At 38.8% G+C, this 26,395-nt stretch overlaps 1 protein-coding gene across 2 annotated transcripts in view; it reads left to right on the top strand.

The window, feature by feature from the left end:
- The window catches only part of Arf6 (ADP-ribosylation factor 6), a 101,983-nt gene that overhangs the window by 62,856 nt on the left and 12,732 nt on the right, over nucleotides 1-26,395 (top strand). For both annotated transcript variants that reach the window (XM_090389019.1, XM_090389018.1), the window contains exon 3: nucleotides 20,003-20,106. In XM_090389019.1, coding sequence (XP_090245145.1) covers nucleotides 20,003-20,106 — 104 coding nt within the window. The remainder of the gene's footprint in view (nucleotides 1-20,002; nucleotides 20,107-26,395) is intronic.

Here is a 26,395-nt window from a genome sequence, read left to right as displayed (position 1 = left end):
TGGGATAACAAAAAACTAAAGTTGCCTGAAGAACTAGTAAAGCTCTGTTGCTTTTTTTTTTGCAACATAAAGGTTATTGAGCTCTGACATTTGTGAAAGTGATAACTTAATAGTTGAATATAGCATTTTCAAAACTAGAACATTTGCACAGTGAATTATGCAATAGATACCGAAACTTTTGCAAATTATTTCAAATACCATTGCTGTCATAGAACCATTATATGAGAGTGGATGGTGGGAGAATTGTTTATATATGTTTATAATTATTAATATTGTTTTAGCATATTATAAACCTTCATTTAATGGAGATGTGCATAAATAAAATTTGTGCAATTTTGTACACATTAAGTGCTAAAAATAAATAAAAGCATTATAAATAAATTCTATTTACTTTGAAAGTTTAATCGTATTGCTGATTTCTCTGCAAAATATTGATTTTGATGGAGTAATAGATGAAACAGCAACTATAGCAAATTATTAAATAACAGAATGAAATTATGTAACTACATTAATAAATATGCACCTGCAAAACAATAATATAGTGTTCGTGTGATGAATTACTCAGAATTTTAGCCATATACTTTGACATAGATATACAAGGGAGGTTGCTGTGAATATGGTGCCGTTTATTGTCAGTGTAATTTTATGGTAAAATGTACTTTGTTTATGTATTGTATTTGTATGTTTGCCCTATTTTGGCTTTCAGATGATGTGAAACAATGCAGATGATATCAATGTTAATATGCTATATTTGGGATATTGATTACTGTGCCTGTATTGTGCCTGTCAGTTGATATCATATATAATTTATTTGTTAATGTATTGCCTACTTTGTTTATAGCAAACCTGTGTATTTTTGTTATTGAATATTAAATGCTGAATGCTTAAGCCCACCATTGTTCAAAATATATTGCATCAGGCATTTCCTTTTCATTTTTTTTAGTAAAATGCATGTTGTTTTTCATGTTGTTTAGTAGCCAGTGGCAGAGGTGGAAGTGATTCTTGCACTGCTTCTATTGAAATGAGCAGAAGTCTGAAAAACAGGATGCAGGATATTTCAGAGACTGCTGGTAGTCATTGCGGTACAAGTAAACACATGGGTTGTGTTAGGGTAGCTAAGAATAGAAACAGGTGCATGTATACCTGCGTGTACACGAATGCTAGGAGTTTGGTAAATAAATTTGATGAATTTGAGGTATTGCTCAAAACATCAAAGGCAGATATTGTTGGGATATCAGAGACGTGGTGTCACACAGATATAAGTAATGCGGAACTGGAATTTGGGGAATACAATGTGTATAGAAAGGATAGACAGGACAGGAGGGGAGGAGGGGTTATGCTATTAATTAAGAAACACATAAAGTCCAAGGAAGTGAAGCCAGTCGACATCGATGGACAGGGCAGCGTCGAGTCAGTTTGGTGTGACATAAGCATAGGGAAATCAAAATTGAGAGTAGGAGTATGCTATAGGCCTAATGACTCTGATGAGTATAATAAGATATTGTACAGGGAAATAGAAGTGGGCCAGTAAATCAGAGAGTCTTATAATGGGGGACTTTAATTTCCCAGATATTGACTGGAATTTGTGGGTTGGTCACTCGCACACTAGCAAGGCTTTTGTGGATTTATTGGATGATTGTTTTCTACATCAGCATGTTCGTGAGGCAACAAGAGGGAGCAATACTCTTGATCTGATTATCAGTAGTGATTCCTCATGCATTAAGAACCTGCAGATAAATGAACCACTAGGTGGCAGTGATCACAGTGTGTTAAAGTGGGATTTACTCAAGGAGGTAACTACCATCAGAGGTAAAGGGAAGGGTTTTTGTTTTCGTAAAGGCGACTATGATGGTCTGAGACAGTATTTAAATTCTATACAGTGGGACCAACTGATGATGTTACCAACAGCAAACTCAAAATGGGAAGCATTCAAGGAACTAATCTTGGAGGCTACCAGGCTTTACATACCAACTAAGAAATATTGTTCAAGGTTTAGGCCTAAATGGTTGTCAGATGAACTAATGAGACATGTGGCAGAGAAGAAAAATGCATGGGATACATACAAATTAATGGGTGACATGGAAGCCTATGATAGATATAAGTTGGTCTGTAACCAAGTCACAAAGGAGATTAGGCAGGCAAAGGCAGACTATGAAAAATCCTTGGCAAAGGATGCAAAGAAAAACAGAAAAGAGTTCTTTACATACTTGAACTCAAAGGAAAGGGATGAATCAGATTGGTCCACTGGATATTGATGGTTCAACAGTTGAGGATCCTGCTCAGGTGGCTAACAATCTAAACGATTATTTTGCATCTACATTCACGCATGAGGAGTTATTCAGGAAGGAGAATGATGTAGGTAAAGTAAACATTGGCAGTGAGCTGGATGATTTTGTAATAACTGAGAGGAAAGTGGAGGAGAGATTGTTGGGGATAAACATAAAAAAGGCACCTGGGGTGGATGGGATCTATCCAGTTATATTAAAGGAGGCAGCAAAGGAAGTAAGCAAACCCTTAGCCATAATTATGAGAGCTTCCTTGGACTCAGGGGAGGTACCTATGGACTGGAGATGTGCAAATGTGACCCCAATTCACAAAGGAGGTTCAAAGGCTGACACAAGTAATTATAGACCTGTTAGTTTAACTTCTGTTCCAGGTAAATTAATGGAGGCACTGGTTAAAGAAGCACTGCAGGATCATCTAGACAAGAATTCAGTTATAGCTCAGACGCAGCGTGGTTTTGTTAAGGGCAGGTCTTGCCTGACCAATTTGATTGGATACTATGATGTAGTCACAAAAGAACTGGATGCAGGGAATAACTTTGATATTATATATTTGGATCTTAGAAAGGCTTTTGATACTGTTGCACATGGAAGACTGCTGCACAAATTGGAGCAGTGTGGCATTGGAGGCAAATTGCTGCTATGGATAAGGGGATGGTTGAGTGGCAGAAGACAGAGAGTGGTAATCAATGGACACTGCTCAACGTGGACTAATGTTATTAGTGGAGTTCCTCAAGGTTCAGTGTTGGGTCCGTTGTTGTTTTCGGTGTTTATGAATGATATTGATGATGGGATATCAAGTTTAATGTCCAAGTTTGCAGATGATACAAAGGTTGGCAGGGTCGTTAAGGACAATACTGACGCTATGCTGCTGCAACAGGATCTGGACAGGTTGAACAGATGGGCTGAGAGGTGGCAAATGAGGTTTAACATCGACAAATGTAAAGTGCTGCATATGGGAAACAGTAACCCCAGAGCAACGTATCAACTCTGCGGTACTACACTGACAGTGGTGGAGAATGAAAAGGACCTGGGGGTAATTGTGCAGGCAGATATGAAGTTCTCTGAGCAGTGCAGACGAGCTGCAAGAGTAGCTCATGGTGTCTTGTCAATGATATACAGGAATTTTTCTAGCAGGGATAAGGAGGTGATTATTCCCTTGTATAAGGCAATGGTAAGGCCACATCTTGAGTACTGTATACAGGTCTGGAGGCCTCATTTCAAGAAGGATGTAGAGGTGCTGGAACGGGTACAGAGAAGGGCAACAAGATTAGTAAATGGAACAAAGGGTTGCTCTTACGAAGAAAGGCTTAAGTTTTGCAAATTACAGAGTCTGGAGACTAGGCACCGGCGAGGTGATCTGATAGAGGTGTATAAGGCTTTGAATGGTTTGAGCATGCTCAATGCCAATGGGATTCTTCATCTTTCTCAGAATAATCACCTCAGAGGGCATAAATTCAAATTGAGGAAGGACGGATGTCGGATAGATGTGCGGAAATTTGCCTTTGGCCAGCGGGTGGTTGGTTGGTGGAACCGACTTCCATCACTGGTTGTTGAAGTTGATAGCCTAAACAAATTTAAAGCTCAACTGGACAGGTATTTCGAATGAACGGAGGGGTGAAATGGGAGTGGGTTTTTTTTTTTTTTGTGTTTTTTGGCTGATGCTGAATAAGCTTGCTTTCTTGCATCATATGCCTCTGCTAATGCTAATGCTATTAACTTTTGCTATTCTAAATGTAATTTTATAGTTTGGAAAGCATCACATTCTGGTGCTTAAAAAAAATGTAATGTCTACCTCTGAGATGGGGAGAGAACCCTCTAAGAGGGTTAATGTTTATTTTCTGAAGTTTCCCATTTGAAATTAGTCAGTCATTGATGGTTTTTTTTTTTTTTTTTTTTATTGAAACATAGTGTAGGCTCCCAACCTTGGCTTGCTACTAAGTCCAGCATGCACATTTCTGCTTTACTGAAAAATTCAACTTCATTTTTGTACCCAAAAATCTGATTCCAATAAGTATTGAAAATATGGTACATTTTATGATTTTAAAATTTTCTCTGAAATTTCATTCTGTTAAATGGTGCAATATAAAATATTTTTAATGCATTCTATAAAAATGAAATCTTTAAAAAAGAGAAATAGCAATTGCTTCTATATTTTGAAACATGTCTCTTTTATCCAACCCCAGAGGCTCACATCTGGTGGTATGGGCTTGGCACACCCAGGGTCCTGAGCTGGATATCATCATTCTTCTCTTTCTTGGTGATTCCCTCTACTTCTGACTCTCTCTTCCCCGGGGTAATTGAAATTTTTTTTTTTTTTGGCTGGTGCAGTATAAGGCTTCCTTACACCATACAGCTAATAATAATAATAATATGGTTTGATGAACATTAAATGTTAATGTGGAATGAAAACTAAGAATTTAAATTGATAAGATTCAATTTTCACATTGCTTCTACTACGTTGGTGAAGTTAAATGTTGAAAGCTTTAAAATCAAGAGCCATATTATTTGGCTGACAGCTGCATCCAAATAATATCTTCACTTTAAACAAATTCATGAACCAGCTGAAGTCTCTGTGGATGAGTATTATCACATAGGGTTGGTTGGTTGTTTTGGGATTTTTGGCACATCCGTTAATTTGATCATGGTATACCAGTTATTGCGACCTTTATTATATCTCTACAAGTGCATATTCTTAGTTTCAGATTATGCTAGCTGAGAAATCCCAAATAACTTGTGAGGAAAAATTGGCCTCAGTTAAAGAGATCTTCAAGAATTCCTTGCATGTCTAATGAGATTTGAACCTAGACCTACCTGAATGAGTGAAATGTGGCAACCCCACTATCTGTAATGGAGAACTATCACGTAGAACTTCAGGATCTCTATCTTTAAGCTGGGTGCCTCTTTCAAAGATCAGTGTGGCTGTTCATTATGATAGCACTCTAGATTATCAGATGATTTACTCAATGAGAACACTGACTAGTTATTCTTGGCATTGGAGGCAGTGTTTTCTGTACCATGTCAGATATACAGACCAGTAGAGGGGGATGCAAACCATTTACAGTCTTCTGCTCTTGCCCTGAAACTGCTATTGTGGCTGCTGAGAGTTCATGAGAGCCAAAGATTGTTATCTCTGTATGTTATCTATTAGAATTTGGTAGAGGTTATCCTTGAGCTTGCTTTCAAGAACATCTTATCTCTTGATACTAGCATTGTCATTCTCTACATGGAAATCGCAACATGGGTTTGTTAAAGGGAAGATCTTGTCTGACCAATCTGATTAGCTTCTGTAATTCAGTAACCAAGTATGTGATGTCAAATAATTTTGACATCATATACTAAGATAATGACTGTTCCACATGAAAGGATGCCATTACAGGTTGTTGCATTGTGGCACTGGGTACAAGTCACTGCTGTGGATAAAAGTATAGTTGGGTGGTAGAAGACAGGATTATGAATGTACATTGCTCGTCTTAGGCTAATGTTAATAGTGGATTCTCTCAGGTTTCGGTGCTGGGCCTTAGTTACTGTTTTCAGTATTTATTAATGATATTGGCAAAGGCACATCGAGCTAATTGTCTAAGTTGGGAGATGAAACAACGAGAGGGTGTTAATGGCAATAATCAAGCCATACTTTTGCAACAAGACCTAGAAAAATTAGGCAGATGGGCCAAGCAGTAAAAATGAAAGTCTAACATTGATAAATGCAAGCTACTGCATATGAATAGCAGCAATCCCAAAATAACGTATCAATTGGTAACACACTCAAGGTGGTGATGGAGAACAAAAGAGACTTGGTCTCTTTGTACAATCCAACACAAAGTTCTCTGGGCAGCACAGACAAGCTGCTCAGACAGTTCATGGGGTTCTATCATAGATATTGTTGTTGTTAAGTTTGTTGGTGCATCAGCAATAATGTACTGATTTCTGACTGGTGTTGATTCTGATAAAAATTCAGACAAGGTTCTGTCATAGTTATGCAGGAATTTTGTCAGAAGGCACAAGAAGGATATTAATCTAGTTTGTCTACTCTGTCTTCTCCCACTCAACCATCCTTTTATCCATTGTAGAAACTTACCCTTAATGCCATACTGCTCCAATTTGTACATACAGTAGTCTTCCAGGTGCAACAGTATCAAAAGCTTTCCTGAAATCCAAGTATATGATATCAAGATTATTTTTTGAATCCAGTTCCTTTGTGGCCACGTCATAGTATCCAATCGAATTGGTCAGACTAGGCATCCCCTTAACAGACCTATGCTGTGTCTGAATTATTACTGCTGTTTTGTCTCGATGATCCTGCAGTGCTTCTTTAACCAGTGACTGTTATTTTCCCTGGAACAGAAGTCAGACTAACAGGTCTGTAATTACTCGTGTTACCCTTTGATACCCTTTTGTGATTTGGCGATACATTTGCACATCTCCAGTCTGTGTAGACTTCCCCTGAGTCAAAGGATGCTCTCATAATTATGGCTAACTAAGGGTTTGCTTACTTCCTTTGCCACCTCCTTTAATATAACTGGGTAGATCCCATCCACCCCAGGTTCCTTTCGTATGTTTAACTTCAACCATTTCTTCTTCTCAGTTATTACAAAATCATTTCACTCCTGTTAGAGTTTGAAAACATCTGGCACTCTCCTCCTTGAATAACTCCTCATGTGTGAATGTAGATGCAAAATACTCATTTAGTTTGGCAGCTATCTGAGAATGATCATCTACAGTCAAACCATTGATAACAAGTGGACCAACCAGATTCATCCTCTTCCTTTTGGCACCTCCATAGCCAGGTGGGCAGGAGCAGCAGTGCATAGCACATGCTTCTTGATTAAACTGAGGTTTGAGCCCGTGACCACCAAATACGGAGGATGCGGAAAGGTTGGAATGACCACTGCATATCCCCGGAGCAATATTGCCTTAGTTGCTAATGCTCCTAAAAACCAAATAACAACAACAACAACCTCTTCCTTTTAGAGTTTATATAAGCAAAACAGTCTTTGCATCCATTGCCAAAGATTTCTCATAATCTGCTTTCGCTTGCCTAACCTCCTTTGTGACTTGATTACAGACTAGCTTATATGTACCATAGGCTTCTGTGTCACCTGATAATTTGTATGCGTCCCATGCATGTTTCTTCCCTGCCACAAGTCTCATTAGTTCATCTGACATCCATTTGGGTCTAAACCTAGAACGGTGTTTCTTATTTGGAACAAAAAGCCTAATAGCTTCCTTGAATGCTTCCCATTTAGAATTTGCTGTTGGTAACATCATCAGCAAATCATAATATCATCATCATCATCATCATAATAACATTTTTTACGAAAGCAAAAACCCTTCCCTTTACCCTTGATGGTAGTTACATCTTTAAGTAAATCCCACATCAGTACAGTGTGATTACTGCCACCTAGTGGTTCCTTTATCTGTAAATTCTTAATGCATGAATAATCACTGCTGATAATTGGATCAAGAGTGTTACTCCTTCTGGTTGCCTCTCTAACATGCTGCTGTAGAAAACAATCATCCAATAAATCCAAAAAAGCCTTGCTAGTGTGCGAGTGACCAATCCACAAGTTCCAGTCAATATCTGGGAAGTTAAAATCCCCCATTATAAGACACTGATTTACTGGCCCACTCTATTTCTCTGTATGATTGTTCACTGTACTCACCAGAGTCATTAGGCCTATAACAAACTCCTACCCTCATTTTTGCTTTCCCAGGGCTTTGTCACATCAAACTGACTCAACATTGCGCTGTCCACCTATGTCAACTGGATGCACTTCCTTAGATTTTGTTTCTTAACTAACAGCATAACCCCTCTTCCTTTCCTATCCTTTCTGTACACATTGCCCCTCGACGTGGGCACCTGTACGTGGTGAGGGGACCTCCCAGTGACGCTGCTGGACTTCCAGACTAGCATCACTGGGATCCAACGCCCACAGCCTAGGTTCCGGGCTTACATCAATGGAATCCGGCGTGTTTGCCGTGCGCTGCGACCCGTGGAAATTCGGAAAGGGGGATCCTGGTGGTTGCGAGGGTCAACCGTGTCAATGCCACACCCCTACCCTCATGGTCCGAGGGACAGGATTCAGGCTGGCGGCGGTGCGGGTATTGTGTCTGGGTAGCCCTGGCGTCCCACTCCCGAGCGCATTTATTGCATGCCGGGTAGTGGGCGTCCCTTTGGGCTCCGTGGTGGGTGGGGAGCCCGGGCACTGAACAATTTAAAAATCTTCATGAATCCTGATAAACGTATTCCTTCAGGGGCCCCAACCCGGTCCCTATCTGAAAATAATGACGGAGAGGCAGATAGCATTATTGCTACAAAGAGGCAGAGAACCGAAGTACCATCAGGGCCAGTCCCAAGGTTCCTAATTATGCATTCTACCAATGAGACACCAATTGGTAAAATGTCGCCCTTTTTTATACAAAAAGGGTTAGACGGGTTAGCAGGTTCACCCAAATCAGTTAAGAGGCTTCGTTCTGGAGACCTCTTAATTGAAACTAAAAATGACCAGCAATCTGAACATCTACTCCGAACAACATCAATCGGAGGAATCCCTATAACAGTGACACCACACAGAACACTCAATTCATCGAGAGGTGTCATTTCGGAGTGGGACCTTCTCGACGTAACCGAGGAGGAAATCTGCTCCGAATTAAAACCACAGGGAGTCATTGCGGTCAAGAGAATCACTGCGCGAAGGGATGGAAAAATTGTTAAAACCAGGAGCGTTATCCTGACTTTTAACACTCCTAAACCTCCTGATGAGATTAAAGCTGGATACATCAACTGTTCAGTGCGTCCATACGTTCCGAACCCTTTACGGTGTTTTAAATGCCAGAAGTATGGACATTCTCAAATGGCCTGCCGTGGAGTCCTTGCATGCGCTCGATGCGGTGCAAAGGACCACGAAACAACAGCATGTTCAGCCGCAAAACCCACCTGCATTAACTGTGAAGGCGAACACCCGGCCTACTCACGAGCATGCCAGAGGTGGAAAGAAGAAAAAGAGATTCAACGGCTGAAGGCAGAGCTTAACATATCATACCAGGAGGCAAGGAAATCGGTCAAACCCCTGAATATCAACAAACCTACCTACGCCCAGAAGGTAGCAGGGAGATGTTCCGTCGGAACTCAGATGGACATGACCATTCCTCCAAAGGAGTCTTTCACTCCCATCGCGCGGTATCTATTAAGTTCTCAAAAACCTGTACAAAAGGACCAATCAGCTGCCACTCCATATCAGTACCTCCTAATGCCCCACAAATTACAAAGGTAGTTATGAAAGAAAAGAATAAGAAAGGGGAAGCCCCCCCTAGTAGCCAAGAAAAGATGGATGTCGAGCAGAAGGAGGTACCCGAAGAGTCAGTCTTGGAACTCTTTGCGGAGGAGGAAATGGACACGGGACAGCGTCCATTCTTCCCCAAAAAAGATAAATCCAAGACTGACAAAAGTAAGCCCTCAGCACCTCGGAAGCCGCCTGATGGACCCACCAAGCCAAAATAATGGCTAAATTCCTACAATGGAATTGTCGTGGATTCCGGCGAAATATAGATGACATCAAGGCCCTCCTGCAAAAGCACGAGCCAGTTTGCTTTTGCTTGCAGGAGACATATCTAAAGGCAAATGATGATCCCACCATGCACAACATCACAGTTTTTCGAAAGGATAGAATTGCGGACGGCTCTGTACATGGGGGAGTGGCTATCCTGGTGGGTAACCAGACCCCAGTGCAGCCCTTGCTAATTACAACCAGCATAGAGGCTGTTGCAATTCGCCTTTCAGTGGGATTCTTATTAACTGTATGCTCTATTTATTTGCCACCTGGGACTGACATCTCCCAGGCAGACCTTGATGATCTTCTAACGCAGCTGCCTCCCCCTTTCTTACTTCTTGGGGATTTTAATGGACATAACACCCTGTGGGGTAGTGCTAACATCAATGGAAGGGGACGAGTCATAGAGCATATGCTCAATGACAATGACCTTTCCCTTCTAAATACTGGAACAAACACCTTTTTCCACATGCCTACCCGTACTTTTTCTGCCATTGATCTCTCTATCTGCTCCCCTTCTCTACTCCCTTCACTCACTTGGGAAGTGGAGGAGAATCCATACGGTAGTGATCACTTCCCCGTGATAACCTTGCTACACAGTGGGAGACCATGTCTTCCCTTCAGGCTACCACGGTGGAAGATTGATCAGGCTGACTGGACTGCCTTCCAACACCAGGCAAATTTTGATCTTAGTACAGTCAGTCAAGAGCCTATCAATGATGCAGTTAAGTACATCACAGAAAATATTGTCCAAGCAGCTGCTAATTCTGTCCCAAAAACATCAGCCCGGTTTCCACCATTTCCTAAACCTTGGTGGAATTCACAATGCACAGCAGCAAAAAAGGCTCAAAACAAAGCGTGGGGGATATTTCGCCGATATCCTACCACGAACAACCTTATAGCCTTCAAACGTGCACGAGCCAAAGCACGTTACATCCGTCGTCAGAGTCAAAAGGAATCGTGGATCCGGTTTACATCATCTATTAACCAGTCTACCAACTCTAAGGTAGTCTGGGATAAAATCCGGAAAATGAAGGGAAAATATACATCCCACCCTTCTTCAATCCTAGATTATAATGGATGCGCTATTGCAGATCCAACTGCAATAGCTAATTCTCTTGGGGAAACATTCTCCAAGATCTGTGCAACATCTTCGTATTCCCCAGAGTTTCTGGTCCTGAAATATAAAATCGAAAAACAGGCACTTAGCTTTAAATCTAAGAGTATTTATCCCTACAACGGGGATTTCACTATTCTGGAACTGAAAAGGGCCCTCGCTCTTTCCAAAGCAAGTGCCGTTGGACCAGATGGCATCCATTATGAAATGATTAAACATCTTTCATCAAAATCTATGGATTGTCTGCTCCTTCTGTATAACAGAATCTTTACTGAAGGGCAGTTTCCGGACTCCTGGCGAAAGGCTATCGTTCTTGCCTTTCCTAAGCCAGGAAAGGATCCAAAAGTCACCACCAATTATTGTCCTATTGCTCTGACTAGCTGTCTGTGCAAACCCCTGGAGAGAATGGTTAATTCTCGTTTAATTTGGTATCTTGAATCAAACGACCTTCTCTCCAACATCCAGTGCGGCTTCCGAAGGAACCGGTCCACTTTGGACCATCTTATTAGAATGGAAGCATCCATCCGGGATGCTTTCCTAAAACGCGAACACTTGGTGTCGGTGTTCTTTGACTTGGAAAAAGCGTATGACACAACTTGGAGATTTGGCATTTTAAAAGATTTACATAACCTAGGCCTTAGAGGGCATCTCCCCTTTTTTATTCAAAACTTTCTCGCCAAACGATCGTTCCAAGTTCGTGTGGTATCCTCACTCTCTCGCTCCTTTAACCAAGAGGAGGGAGTACCACAAGGATCAGTATTAAGTGTCACGCTTTTTGCCATCAAAATAAATTCCATCACAGAACAACTTCCTCCAACTGTAAACAGTGCCCTCTATGTTGATGACTTTAGCATTTTTTGCCAGTCATGCAACATGAGGGTTATTGAAAGACAACTGCAGAAAGCCATCAATAGTCTGAATTCCTGGGCACTTGCTAATGGCTTCAGGTTCTCGCCGGAGAAGACCGTTTGCGTACACTTTTGTCGCAAGCGTAACCTTCATCCTGAACCTGAATTAAGGCTCGGACAAAATGCTATTCCAGTAGCAGCGAACACAAAATTCTTGGGACTCATATTCGATAAAAAATTGACCTTTCTGGATCACATTCGTCAACTCCGCACAAAGTGCACAAGAGCCCTTAATATGCTCCGCTCGCTGTCCTCCTTATCCTGGGGTGCAGACCGATGCACCCTTTTACGGCTTTACCGTGCACTTGTGCGATCCAAATTAGATTATGGGTCCCAAGTATATTCTTCAGCCAGAGACAGTGTACTTCGATGGCTGGATCCTGTGCATCATCAGGCTATACGTATTGCTACTGGAGCATTTCGAACATCTCCTGTCCAGAGTTTATACGTCGAAGCACACGAACCACCGTTATCGTTTCGACGTAAGCAGTTGTCTTTAAAGTACGCTTTAAAACTGAAATCCCTGCCAGACCATCCTACGTGGCCCTTCGTTTTTGAGCCACGATGGGAAAACTTATACAACACCCGTAAGACTGCCAATCGTCCTTTTGGTATTCGTGTCCAAGAGCTACTCAACGAACTCAATATCAAGGTAGACAAGGTTGCCCAAACATCCAAGCAACCCTTTCCACCCTGGCATGCTCGTGTCCCGGCATGCGACTTGTCGCTTAGAAACTGGGGAAAGTCGGACACTCCATCATGCGTCTACCTGCAGCTTCATTCAGCACACCGAACTGAATATTCCGACTTCGCGCCAGTCTACACAGACGGCTCGAAGTCGGAATCATATGTGGGCTCTGCTGCTGTCTTTACAGACAGCACTATATCAGAGCAGATTCCCTCTGGATGCAGCATATTTACTGCAGAGCTGCACGCTGTAGAGTTAGCCTTGGATCATATTAGTAAATGCCAATACCAACGGTTCATTTTATATTCCGACTCTCTTAGCATGTTACAGGCTGTAATATCTGTGAGGTATAATCCCCATCCAGTTCTGTCTAGCATTCAGCAGAAGATTCACGTTCTCCATGATCGTGAATATGACATCCGCTTCTGCTGGATTCCGAGCCACATTGGGATTAGGGGAAATGATTTGGCCAAATCAGCAATTCCCAATAATAACCATTGCCTGTTAGTCCCATATACAGACTACAGGCAAATAATACATCAAAACATACACTCCCAATGGCAGGACTCGTGGAATAGACAGACTGCGAATAAATTATATCGTATAAAGCCTGTAATTGAACCGTGGCAGTCTTGTCTGCTCAGGAATCGTAAGGAGGAAGTTGTTCTAGCTCGTCTCCGCATAGGACACAGTCATCTTACACATTCTTTTCTGCTGAGGGCAGATGACTGTCCTATGTGCGAGCAATGCGACACTATTTTATCTATTCATCACATTTTAACCGTATGTCCACGTTTTAGACACGAACGTGATTTATACTTTACCGTTTTTAGTCATCTGGCTGAGCCTTATACACTCAGTCAGATTTTATCTGACAATGACCATGTGTCTGCTGTTTTTAGCTTTTTAAAATCAATAAACATTTTTACTGCCATATAAAATTTACATTTTCTTGTTCTTTTCTATTGATTTATCTTTTATACTTTTGTTATTATTTATTTTGACATGGTGACCTAACTAGTTAGGTCACTGAAAGTTTAAATTTTTATTAATGACATGGTCTTGGCGCATTATAGCCTTAGTAGCTAATGCGCCAATAAAACCAAAACAAAACCAAAAACCAAACTGTACACATTGTACTCCGCAAATTCCAATTCTGTATTTCTTATAGCTGGTGATATCACATCTCAGATATCCCAACTATATCTGCCTTTGATGTCGTGACCAGCACTTCAAATTCATCAAATTTATTTACTATACTCCTAGCATTGGTGTACAAGCAAGTATACATGCATCTGTTCTTACTCTAACACAGTCCATGTATTAACTTGCTGAGGATTTCAGTTGCAGTGGAATTGTACTCATTGTTAGATGAACTGCATTACATTTTTAATCAGACTCCATTATTTTTCAAGATGAGAAGTTAAGCTAACAAGTGTGTAATATGTTATATGACCCTTTGTCGATTGAGGTTACATTTGCACATTTCTAGTCAACAGGGATCTCCCCTGAATCCAAAGATGATAATTAAGGGTTTTCTTACCTCCTTTGCTGCCTCCCTTAATATAATTGGATAGATCCATCCTCCCTGTGTGCCTTTTTAATGTTTAGCTTCAACAATTAATCTTCCACTTCTCAGTTGTCACAATCAATTAGCTCCCTGTTAGTTTGATAAACTTCTGGCATCTCCTTCCTTAAGGAGTCTTCATGTGTGAATGTAAATGTAAAATACCTTTTCAGTTTCTATCAGCAACCTGAGCAGAGCCGGAACTAGGCAATCCTACGCCTGGGCTAAATGTGTTATAAGTACTCCCCCATTATGTGCAGGTAGTCAATCTTTCAGTAGCGTAACTAGGGTGTTGACACCCGGGGGCAACGTGTCTTCTTGGCACCCCTGATTGTGATAGATAATTCCTTCAGTTTGTGCCCTGAAGCTCTGGCATCCAGGGGAATTTTTCCCCCTTGCTACGCCCGTGGAATCTACGAATTTATAAAAATTACTATTTCTATTTACTTTTCTATTACTAATTTTATTTAAACTACAAAGAAATTAAAAAACCAGATAGTTTGTTTATATATCTAGTATAAAATCATAGAAACAAAATATTGCAAAATATAGTACCTTTAACATTATAACACAAACTAAAAATATGCAATGATTTTAATTTAATTGTATTATTTTAATTGAATTTTTCTCGCTTTGAAGAACCTTTCACAAGAAGCTACTGTTACCAGCAGAGTAAGAAAAATTCATAGTGCTATTTCTGTATTTAGATAAGATTCAATTAGACAATATTCATGAATGAATTGGAGAAGTTGTAAAGGGGTTGTTTTTGTTTTAATTTCTGGAGAGTATCATACGGAAGTGTTCTACGTATCATATTGAGGTAAACTTCTCTTATTCTTTTACAAATATTGATATCAACGTAGAATGTATTGAGCATTATAGCTCTGGTTCATACTATCCTGATTTTTCAAATATCTGTTGATATTTAAACAGATATTTGAAAAATTGTTTGAGGACAAATTTCGTAACAAAAAGGGCCATACTTTATAGAAGTTCTTAAATGAACAATCTGTGCAAGGTCATTAGTAATTGCAAAAGCCTCAGCATCTCGACCAGCAGGGTCGGTGTGACTAGAAAACAGAAGCCAGCTGGAGTTGTGAATATTAAAATCACAAAGGAAATTTACCTCACTGTTAGGAAAGTTGGACTGGGGAAAGTCAAGTTGCAAAGAGAGGAAGTCAAAGAGCTCCAAGTTATTATAGGAGTTGGGAGAACGGTAGAGACAACAGATGAATTTGACATAATGAGGTAGAGAGATTTTAGGCAGAGAAGATCGAAGAGAGAAGATTCAAAATTACCAAGTCTCTGACAGGGAATATCAGAACAGATATATACACAAGTACCATCTTTGAGGCGAAAGGAATCATACAGCGAATAATTTGGGCAACTGAGATGAGCAGTAGTTTAATCAACCGATAACTGAGATTCTGTCAGAAAAAGTACATAGGGTTTGACAGACTGCAAGTGGAAATGGACATCATTGAGATTAGAATTGAGACCACGTATATTTGTGAAATGAACTATGACGTGTTTGGGAAGTTTAGATCTTTTCGCAGATACGCTTACTCTATTAGTTTGACAGTTCATGGTGTATTCAATGGTAAGAAAAAGTGGGGGGGCAATGTGATGTATGATGTAATGAAATTTTTGGATATGGCATACAAATGGTAAGAATATACCCAGATCCTTGACATAATGTGGCCTTGACAATGCTCTCCTCATACACACTACTCAGACTTCCTCCAGTCACTATCTGGCAGAGTAGAGGTAGAAAGATTATACACTAGCTGATACGGAAGCCTCATATTGGGTTACCAATAGGTCCGGTCCGGTGTACTAACTAGTGGCTGGCCTGTGAACACCGTTTTAGAGCTGTACCCTCGAAATGTAAGGCAGATTGGATCTCGTCACGATGTCCATCATAACCTCAAAAGTCGTCAGTCGTACTGCATAATGGAAGAGATGGGGTAGGATTGACTGGAACTTAGCTCTGGGGACTAAACGTGGGTTCGATCACTTCAAGCTTTCAATAAGCAAAGTGGTGGTATTGCACCGGTTAATGAGTCATTTACCACCTAGTATTGTCTGGGGCTTAGAGGGGAACAGGTATCCTGTGTGTTATCAGACACGCAGCCTAAAACACTGATAGATCCAATATCTCTCTTTTACAGAAGATTTAGGAGAAGTCCAGTTGGCCTGCCTCCCTAGAATCCACTCATGCACACCTTCTCGATGGTAAGCCCTATTACGTCACTTAGGTGGCAACGAACGTGTAGAGTGGGTCTCTTCAAGACGCCTGATCAGCGTGAAGAGGAAAAGACCAAACCCTCCAGCATATGACAGCACAACAAAACAAATGGCCCTCAGTCCCCAGCAGCTTTCACTCTCCCTCTTACAGCAGCGAGAGGATCAGAGTGGAAGCAGAGGGTGCTAAGAATCTCTGGGTACGACCAGGCTGCCATGCACAGAAACTGAACTTGGCCTGTTATAATGTACGATCACTCATCGGTGAAGACAGGATATTAGAGCTGGAAAAGGAATTAGAAAATTTGAATTGGATTATCATCAGTTTGGCTGAAACAACAAGAAGAAATGAATCACTTATAAGTTTATCAAGTGGAAATCTGCTGTACACCAATGGAAACAGTGAAAGGAATGAAGGTGGAGTTGGGTTTCTGGTCCATAAAGATTTTAAAAACAACATTTTGGAATTCAAAAGTACATCACCAAGGGTGTCAAGACTAATACTCGAGATTTCTAAGAGGTACAAGCTAAAGATTATAATGATTTATGCACCAACATCGAGCCATGATGATGAAGAGGTTGAAGAAATGTACACCGAAATTGAGTGTCTTCTAGATGAGCAGAAAACCCACTACGCTATTATTATGGGGGATGTCAATGCTAAGGTTGGAAAAAGACAAAACAACGCAGAAAGGGGAACTATAGGAAATCTTTGAATTGATGAAAGAGGTGAAAGACTTGTGGAATTTGCAGAATCTCAAGGACTGTCGGTAATGAACACTTTTTTCAAGAAAAGGGTGAACAGAAAGTGGACATGGAAGAGTCCAAATGGATTAACAACTAATGAAATCGACTTCATCCTCACTAACAGAAGTTATATTGTGAATGATGTTACCGTCCTGAATAAGGTAAATGTTGGAAGTGATCACAGAATGGTAAGATGTACACTTGATATAGATGTAGGAAAGGAAAGGAAAAAAACTGACTCGAGTAAATAATACAAAGGTCTTTCAGATAACAGAAGAGGAGAAAAAGCAGTAGGTACTGGAACTTAAGAACAAGTTTGAGCTTCTGCAGACTGCTCAGGACCGAGATATCGACGAGGAATATTACAACTTTCTGAAAGTGATAAAGCTCAAGAAATCCAAAGAAGAAAAAATTAGTCAAGAAACACTTGTCATGGTGAACTGAAGACGACAAATCAAAAGCAAGAAAAACACTGACAGGGAGAAAATTGAGTATACTGAGTTATGCAAAGCCATTAGAAAGAGACTCAGAGAGGACATAAGAAAAGTAGAACAAGCATTAAGGGAAAACAAAGGATTTAAATCAGCAGCCATGAGCAGAAATACAGAAAGACAAATGGTACTGAAACTGAAGAATAGCGATGGTGTACTTATAAACAGCAGAGAAGGCATAATTCAAATAGCAGAAGACTACTATAGAGAATTATACAAGGAGCGAGGGAATGATACCAGCAGTGGGGAACATGGATTGCAAAGTAGCAACACATACGACATACCCGATATTCTTCCTGATGAGGTAGAACATGCATTGAAGAAAATGAAGAATCGGAAAGCCCCGGGGGAAGATGAAGTTACTGTAGAGTTGTTAAAATTGGGAGGAAGAGACATAACACAAAAACTGGCAAGGCTCTTCACAAAGTGCATTAGAAAAGGTGTGATGCCTAAGCAGTGGAATAATGCAATCATAGTTTTGCTGCATAAGAAAGGAGATAAATCAGAAATTGGAAATTATAGACCAATTAGCTTGTTATCCCATATCTACAAGTTGTTCACAAGGGTCATTACTAACAGATTAGAAAGAATACTTGATGAGAATCAACCGAAAGAGCAAGCTGGCTTTAGGACAGGATTCTCAACTATGGATCACCTTCACGTAATATCACAGCTAATGGAGAAAGCAAATGAATATAAAACACCGTTATGCCAGGCATTTGTGGATTGTGAAAAGGCATTTGACTCCATACAGCATAAGGCAATATTTCGGGCACTGGAAAGACAAGGCATAGATACCCCATATATTATGATTTTGAAGAAAATATATGAGAGTGCTACCTCCTTTATTAGACTAGACAAAGACAGTAGGAAATTTAAAATTGAGAATGGAGTTCGACAAGGAGACACAACATCTCCAAAGCTGTTTGCTGCTGCCCTTGAGGAAGCTTTCAGAAGATTTAGACTGGTCGCAGAAAGGAGTCAATGTGAATGTAGAGTACCTAAACCATTTACGATTTGCAGATGACATTGTGGTCATAAGCCACGATCCCAAAGAATTAGAGGAAAATCTTAATCAGTTATGCACAGTTAGTAAGGATTTTGGACTAAAGATGAATATGGCTAAAACAAAAGTAATGATGAACAAGTATGCCACAGAAAGGGAAATAATGATTGAAGGAGCAGTAATTGAAAAAGTGAAGTCATATACTTATCTGGGACAAGTTATTAGCTGTAATAATGATAAATGGCTGGAAGTCAAGAGAAGAATAAATTTTGGATGGATAGCATTCAGGAAATATAGTCAGATACTGAAGAGCAATATCCCAGTTTGTCTGAAACATAGAATAATGAACCAATGTATACTCCCCACCATGACTTATGGAAGTGAAACTTGGGCACTCACCAAAAGAATGGAAGAGAAGCTGAGAACTACACAGTGAAGAATGGAACGAATTATATTGGGAATCAGACTGTTAGATAAGAAGAGAAACACATGGATTAGGCAGCAAACTCAAGTAAAGGACATTCTTATCAAAACTAAAGAACTAAAATGGTCTTGGGCAGGACACATAGCTCAGTGGCATGACGACAGATGGACTAAAAATAACAGAATTGTACCCAAGAGGAGCTAGAAGAAAACCTGGAAGACAAAGGCGGAGATGGATAGATGAAATTCATGAGTTTGTGGGTAGTAAATGGATGGCCAGTGCTCAAAACAGAAGGAACTGGAAAGTTGCTGGAGAGGCCTTCATCCTGCAGTGGATTGAAAATGGCTGATGATGATGATGATTGTCTGGTAACACAGGGGTGGCATTCCTCCATATGGTGTGGGTGCCGTACCTCGACCCCTGCTTACGTTGGTTCACACCTTGGTGGTCATTTGATTTGAGTGTCACCCAAATATCAGTTCCATCAGCGTTTTAGACTCCCAGGTAGCAGGTATAGCTTGTCTGGCATATCTAAGAGAATATCTCTGACAACCTCAAGGACCAACATTGCTGTTTACACAAAGAGCAATGTTATTTTTAATCTTAGTTGATTCTGAACAATATATTCTAAATGTTCATACTATTAGTAGGTGTGGGGAATTGAGAGTCTCTCTCTCTCTCTCTCTCTGTGAGGTATCTTTAGTCATACTAACTTGCCTACAATGCTCCTAAATTTCCCTACAAAGGCAAATAATATCAAATTGTAATCAGCATTTCCATTTCAAGTGCAATTTCATTTTTAATAAGTTGAACTGAAAATTTATACTTTATATTATAAGAATATAAATTATCTTACTGATATTTTATTCACAATCACAAGCAGTTATGAACCATTCCATTAATGGTATTAAATGTTGATTTTTAATTTATAATATTTTATATGATTTGGTGAATTTTTAAACCTTAATTTACTTCCAGCTGTTTTATATAAACTTAAATTAGGTCAGTCAGTAACTACAATACCAACAGTAGGTTTTAATGTGGAGACAGTTACGTATAAAAATGTCAAATTTAATGTGTGGGTAAGTAAATTTTTAAATAGAATTTTATGGTATTTTGAAATATTGAGTTGTTCTCAGTTAAATGCAGTATATTTACGTTTCAGTAATTAATCACGAAGTTGCATGATTAATTTGCAATTAATGTTACAAATGTAAATTTGGTTAATTCGTCATTCTGATGAGAAATTTGCGCACATTAGTGTCTGGTGTAATTTCTTAGTGTATTAGTATGGAATGTAGGATAAAATTGATCCTGTTTTTAGCTGTTTCACACTCCTCGGTCACTGTGCCCACCCGCCAAAAATCTCAATACCTTTCAAGAAAAGTTTTTGATTTTTTTCTTTTAAAAATTTAAAAAATCTTAAACTATTGAATAAACAGACAAAATGATGGACGAAGTGCAAAATTCTACTTCGTCCATCAGTCATCATTCTAACTTTTAAGTTGATACTTCCTGTACTTCTGGTTTAAATATTAGGAAAACACTGACTCCTCTAATCTAAAACATTTTTATGCAACTGCGTAAAATTGCACTACATGTGTGAAGTTTTAGCTCTTCCATTGGGAAAATGATACCATTAGAAAATTAGTAGTGTCATTCCAGTGACTAGTAAATAAGTCAAAATTAATTTACAGTTTCCATATCTGTTTGTTTGGCTTAAATCAACTTTCTTGCCTTCAGAATTTGCTAAAAAATAAAAAGTAGGAAATGACCATTAAAACAACCTGATGCAAAAAAATTAACCAGAGAAATTAGTAAGAAAATCTGAGAATTTTTATTGGGTATAAATTGCGAGACATGGAACCAGTGACCAATAGAAGAAAGCAGTCAGTGAGAGCTGATGGGTTAGTGAGTTTTTAATTTAACCTCCTTCCTTATTGGGAATTGAAAATTAAATATTAAAAACTCACTTTAAAAATGAAAATTAAAAATGGCTAAGTAAATCTGTAATAAACAATTATGATACCTCTGTGTTATATTGAGCTGACCTAGCTAGAAAACTTGTAACTGGAAAAAATGATCCTCAGAGAAAAAAAATAATTGAAGAATCGAAATTGGACTTACAAAAAAAAAAAATAATAATAATAATAATAGAAGACCTAATGGGACCTGGGTAATTCATTGAAACACTCCTTCTGAGTGTGCGTGCGTGCGTGCATAGACCTCAAAAGCTGCTTGCATGAATCAGCACAAAGCTGAATAAATTATCTCAATACATTCTTTAATGAGTATCATTAACTACTGAAATGGTATTATAGAAAACATGCCAAAAGTCATGAATTAAATCTATTAGTGCTTATCTGTTTATTTTTTAATAAATCTTTGTTGTACAAAAAGACAGATTCAACAACTCTTCACAAAGATCTTGAATCTTCAAGATGCCAAGGTTTTATGTGATAAGAAAGTAGTATATATGTGTTAAGATGCAAAACAAACAAGAATTTAACAAAGGTAGGAAAAACAAAGTTAATTAGTAATTTTAAAAAATAGTGTGGTAAAAGTATAAAGAATTAAACATTAATTGCCTGTAGCAGAGAATATCCACATATTATGGCTCCCAGATTTATAGCTCTTACAGGAAATTCGCACCATATCGGTATCTTTCAGTGCTCACTTAGGTAGTTTGCATGCAATTGATGTCCCCTTAGAAACAGCTTTGAAGACATTGTGAATGCTGTGATCATTGATCACATCAGTTAACAGAGATTAGATGTGACTAGGACTTGTCTGGAGGTTTAGAGAGTTGTGCCACTAAGAGACAGTGAGCACATTATTTAGCTGCCTAATGTATTTGTTGAGGATTGATATCTGATAATTAGCACTGGTACAATCTGTAGCAAATATGTAGAGGTTGCAGTTTAGTGCAAGTAGGAATTGGTCAGAAAGCACCAGTCAGTTGTTATATGCCAAAAGCTTTAGTGAACTGTGGTGTATGCCTCCACCACAGGAAGGCTGAGGTCCCACATGTTAGGGTCACAAATGGCCCCTCAGAGCATTTTTACTGCAAAAACTAATGATTGTTCTTAGCCAGTCTAATTAGTTCCAGTAACTGTCTTTCTCTGGGTTTTTCTTTCTTTTTTCTTCCTCTCTCTCTCTCTCTCTCTCTCTCTCTCTCTCTCTCTCTCTCTCTTATACATACATAAATTTTTACAAAGTTGCACTGTTAACATTAAACTGTTTCTTGACACCCCAGTGGTTCTATGATTTTTGTTGCAGTGGCTGTATGCGGTAGTATGCAATTCAAACAGTTTTGTGGAGTTACTCTTTTGGCAGAAACTCTAAAGAGTGTTTATTGCAATCTTGGAGCTTGTGACAAACCATTGATGACACACCAGATTCATTGTCCTTGAAGCTTATGGCAGGGAAAATTTTTATGTAAGTGAGGTTAGGTTATTTTTATGAGGTTAGGACAGCCTGTAACAAATGAAATTACTGCTGCTAAGAATAAGACACTGGATAGGATGCCTTGTGGGGGGAAACCTATAGTTCTGAGGTTATCTTTGTCATTTTAGCAGTGAAAGATTAGATGTGACTAGAATGAGATTGCCTCAGCAAGCATATGCCTTTTGATCAGTGCTTTCCAAAATATTCTTTTTTGATTAATCGTTATGGATTAATATGCTAGTTTATTCTGATGTGAAGCCCTACATAGTTTCCAAAATACTGTCCACAAGCTCCCACAATAAAATATAGCATTTTGTTTTTAAAAAGTTAAATACATCTTTAATCCTGATTTGGGAGCACAAAAATTTTGAAATTCTTCTGATCACCTGAAATTTGAACAATCAGGAAAAAAATAATTCAATTTTTTTTTTTTTTTTTTTTAATTATTCCACCTATATTTTCAATCTTTTCTGAACACAACTGTGAAAAATCTGTGTTCTGTTATTAAAAACATATTTTTAATCTCTGAAATTAAAACTCCCTTTAGACCAGTCAGGAATTAAATGCAAATTTAAAAACCACATCCTTCAACCTATGTTTTGATTTGAAGATAGTGCATTCAGTAACAGGAGTGCTTGCAGCATGAAATGTGAAGTGCACACATAAACAGTTTTGATTCTGGATGATGCATCAATGTCACAAAGCCAGAGAGCGTTACCAATTGGAGGAAAGCACATGGCATAAAGCGAACTCACTATCAATAACTCTTTGTGACATAACACTGGCATATAATCAGGTTTAACTTAATCATGGATTTTTCTGGGAATAATTCAAAGAAAACATTTTCAACAACAGGTATTAGGAGTTTCAGCAGAGTATATAAAGCACAAATTGCTGAAATATTGTTGGGGTCGAATCAACCATGCGTGACTAACAAAGGGTTTTTTTTGTGCATTTTCTTTAAACTTAAAAAACGTTGAAAGAAAAAAAAAAAAAAAAAAAAAGTTGTGATAAAAGGTTTAGTTATGATGTGAAAGCTTGAATGAGGATGAAAAAACATTTTTTTCTAATGTGAAAGGAATTGAATAACTTGAAAGGCATAATATGCTATAATTTGGGTAACTATAATAAAATAAACACTGTTCCATTAGGAAATACAAATTAACTGGTTTATTGAAACTGTGTACAGTAGGGTCCCACCTTTTGGCATTCTGCTTTTCGGCATTCCACTATTATTATTATTATTATTATTATTATTATGTCTAAGGTGGCACCTAGACTTCCGTCTATCACCACCTGATTAAGTTGACTTTGTGCAGAACCTCTGCAAAATAGACCTGTATGGAAGGTCTCTTCGCCATCAGGGAGAAGCTGTCACCTGCACAGCCGCTCCCCGTTGGCGAATAGACCCTAATGGCCGCCCATATTCACTTGGTGCTGGGCCTGGTCTTCTATTTTAAGTGCCTCATGCACAAAAATCCCACACCCACCGGAAGTAGTGCTATACCGGTTTGTGCCAGCAATCCCGCCCCCAGGCTGCCCACACCTGAGAGCCAGCAAAGAAAAATAAATAAATAAAATACATATATACACACACATAATATAAACAAACTAAAAGGGAAAAAAAAAAAAAAAAAAAAAAAAACACAAATAATCAAAATGTATATAACCAAATCTTAATTAGTAATGATTAGATTATTCCAATGTCTTCTCCGTTGAAAAACAGTTACACAGAACTCTTGCAGTGCTTGAAATTTATCCTGATTAGCAATAAGGTCACTTTCACAGCCTCTAACTAAATTACCAATCTTCACTTTTAGCCTTTCTCTATGTTCAACATACAAACTACAATCATATAATGAATGACTCCAAGTCTCAGGTTGACCGCAAGTGCATAAAGGAGAGCTGACTAGACCAAAGTAATGTAGTTTAAAATTCAATGAGCCATGGCCAGTTAAAATAAACGATGTTACCATAGAAGGAAAAAACCATTTGTTATTACTATCATAAGTAAATTTAACTGTTGGAATAAACAATCTAGTCACCTCCCCAGTTGCACTAAGATCCCATCTCTGTTGCCACATACCAATCAACTGTGTTAGAACATTTTTCTTAGCTTTAGCTATCTCTATAGTGACATCAGATGTAATATTCATGAAAGAAACCACTATGCCTTTTTTTAAGTAATAACAAAGGGCCCGATACACAATGTACAAGTCTAGAGGCAAATGCCTGGCCAAAACCTGCATAGCATTCGTTGAGACTGTTCTGCACAAATTAGAAATAACATAAAGCATTGAGCGCTGAATCGATAACAATTTCTGTTTAAATTTAACGTTAGTAAACTCTGAAGTACCACACTGATGCTCCGTACGCAACTATGGGTAAGAAGACTGCCTTGTAGTATAAATTTAAAACTTTCCTTTTCAACCCCCAATCTGACCATGTTAATCGAATTATTGCTGCACTAAATTTTTTAATTTTTTCGTGTAAGTAATTTAAATGTGGGAAAAACGATAATCTATCATCAATTCTTATACCTAGATATTTCACCTGAGATACTAGGGGAATCTGCCTCCCCTTAAAGCTTTTGGCGGTCGCGCATAATTTAGTTTCCCCTTAAGAAGCATCATAACACTTTTAATTGTAGATATCAATAGTTTGTGCAGATCAGCCCACGACACTAGACTTTCTAATACCTGGGGCACTCTTATTTCAAGCACAGCCCTGGATTTACCAGCAATACATAAAACAAATCATCTGCATAAGCAATCTTATGCAGATTTTCAATTGATTGTTCTAGCCATAAATTAAGTACTAAGTTCCAAAAAAGGGCCCCAATACAGACCCCTGAGGACACCCTCTCGAAAGATTCCTATTAAACTGTAGATGCTTAGCTTTCAGTATAATTTTCCTACAATACAAAGTCTGTATCGTCCTATACAATAAGTCTGGACATTGCATACCCTTTAATGCAGACAGAATACTCTCATGCCACACCATGTCAAAAGCTCCAGTAAAATCTATAAAGATGGCTAACACATACTTATCCTCTGCCTGGTTGGTGAAATTCATGAGATCATTAATGGCATCCTCCATAGAATGCCCTCTCTTGAAAACATACTGATAAGGCAGGGTCAAACCATTTTTATCCATGACTTGGTTCAATCTTAAAAATAACAATCTTTCAAAAACTTTGCCAAGATTGGCCAATAACGAAATTGGTCTATACCCTCTTGGGTCATTTGGTTTTTTTTACCCGGCTTAACTAACAGCTTGATCAAACCAACTTTCCAGATCCCAGGAAAGGTACCTTGAAGTAAGCATTTATTATACAAGTTTAACAAGATGTTAGGATAAAGCTCAATCATTTTAAGAACAGCGATATTCTCTACTAAATCGATTCCTGGGGCTTTGGAAATGTTAATTTTCTTAGAAACGGCTCTCAATTCCTCTAAAGTAAATAAGCTAATATCAACAGACCCAAGGTATGTTACATTAGAGTCCTTGATGCCTTCTTGCTCTGTTGTCTCCCCCCCTTCTTCCTCATGAGGAAACAACTCCGATGTTATTGCCTGCACTGTTGTAATCCAATCAGTTGTTTCCACTCCATTGACGATTACAGTATTCATTATCTCTCCAGGTCTTACTTTATTCATACTTAGTTTATAAATTAATCCCCAAGGATCTGTATTGCCCACACTAGTAACTAGATTTCTCCAAGCCTTTAATTTACTCTCATAAATAGCCGTATAATAAATTTTCTTTTTATTCCTATAACATGCATGATAAAATTGAGCCTCATTCAGCCCCCACCGCCTATACCTCTGATATGCCTTCCTACATAAAAATACTTCTTTCCTTAACCTGGATAATTCCGCATTCCGCCAATTAACAACTCGCCTCTTAACTCGTTGTCTTCTT

This window comes from Mastigoproctus giganteus, chromosome 14 (assembly GCF_048544385.1).
Source record: "Mastigoproctus giganteus isolate SK-2022 chromosome 14, ASM4854438v1, whole genome shotgun sequence".
In the NCBI taxonomy this organism is placed as follows: Eukaryota; Metazoa; Arthropoda; class Arachnida; order Uropygi; family Thelyphonidae; genus Mastigoproctus; species Mastigoproctus giganteus.
This window is presented reverse-complemented; position numbering and strand designations above follow the sequence as displayed.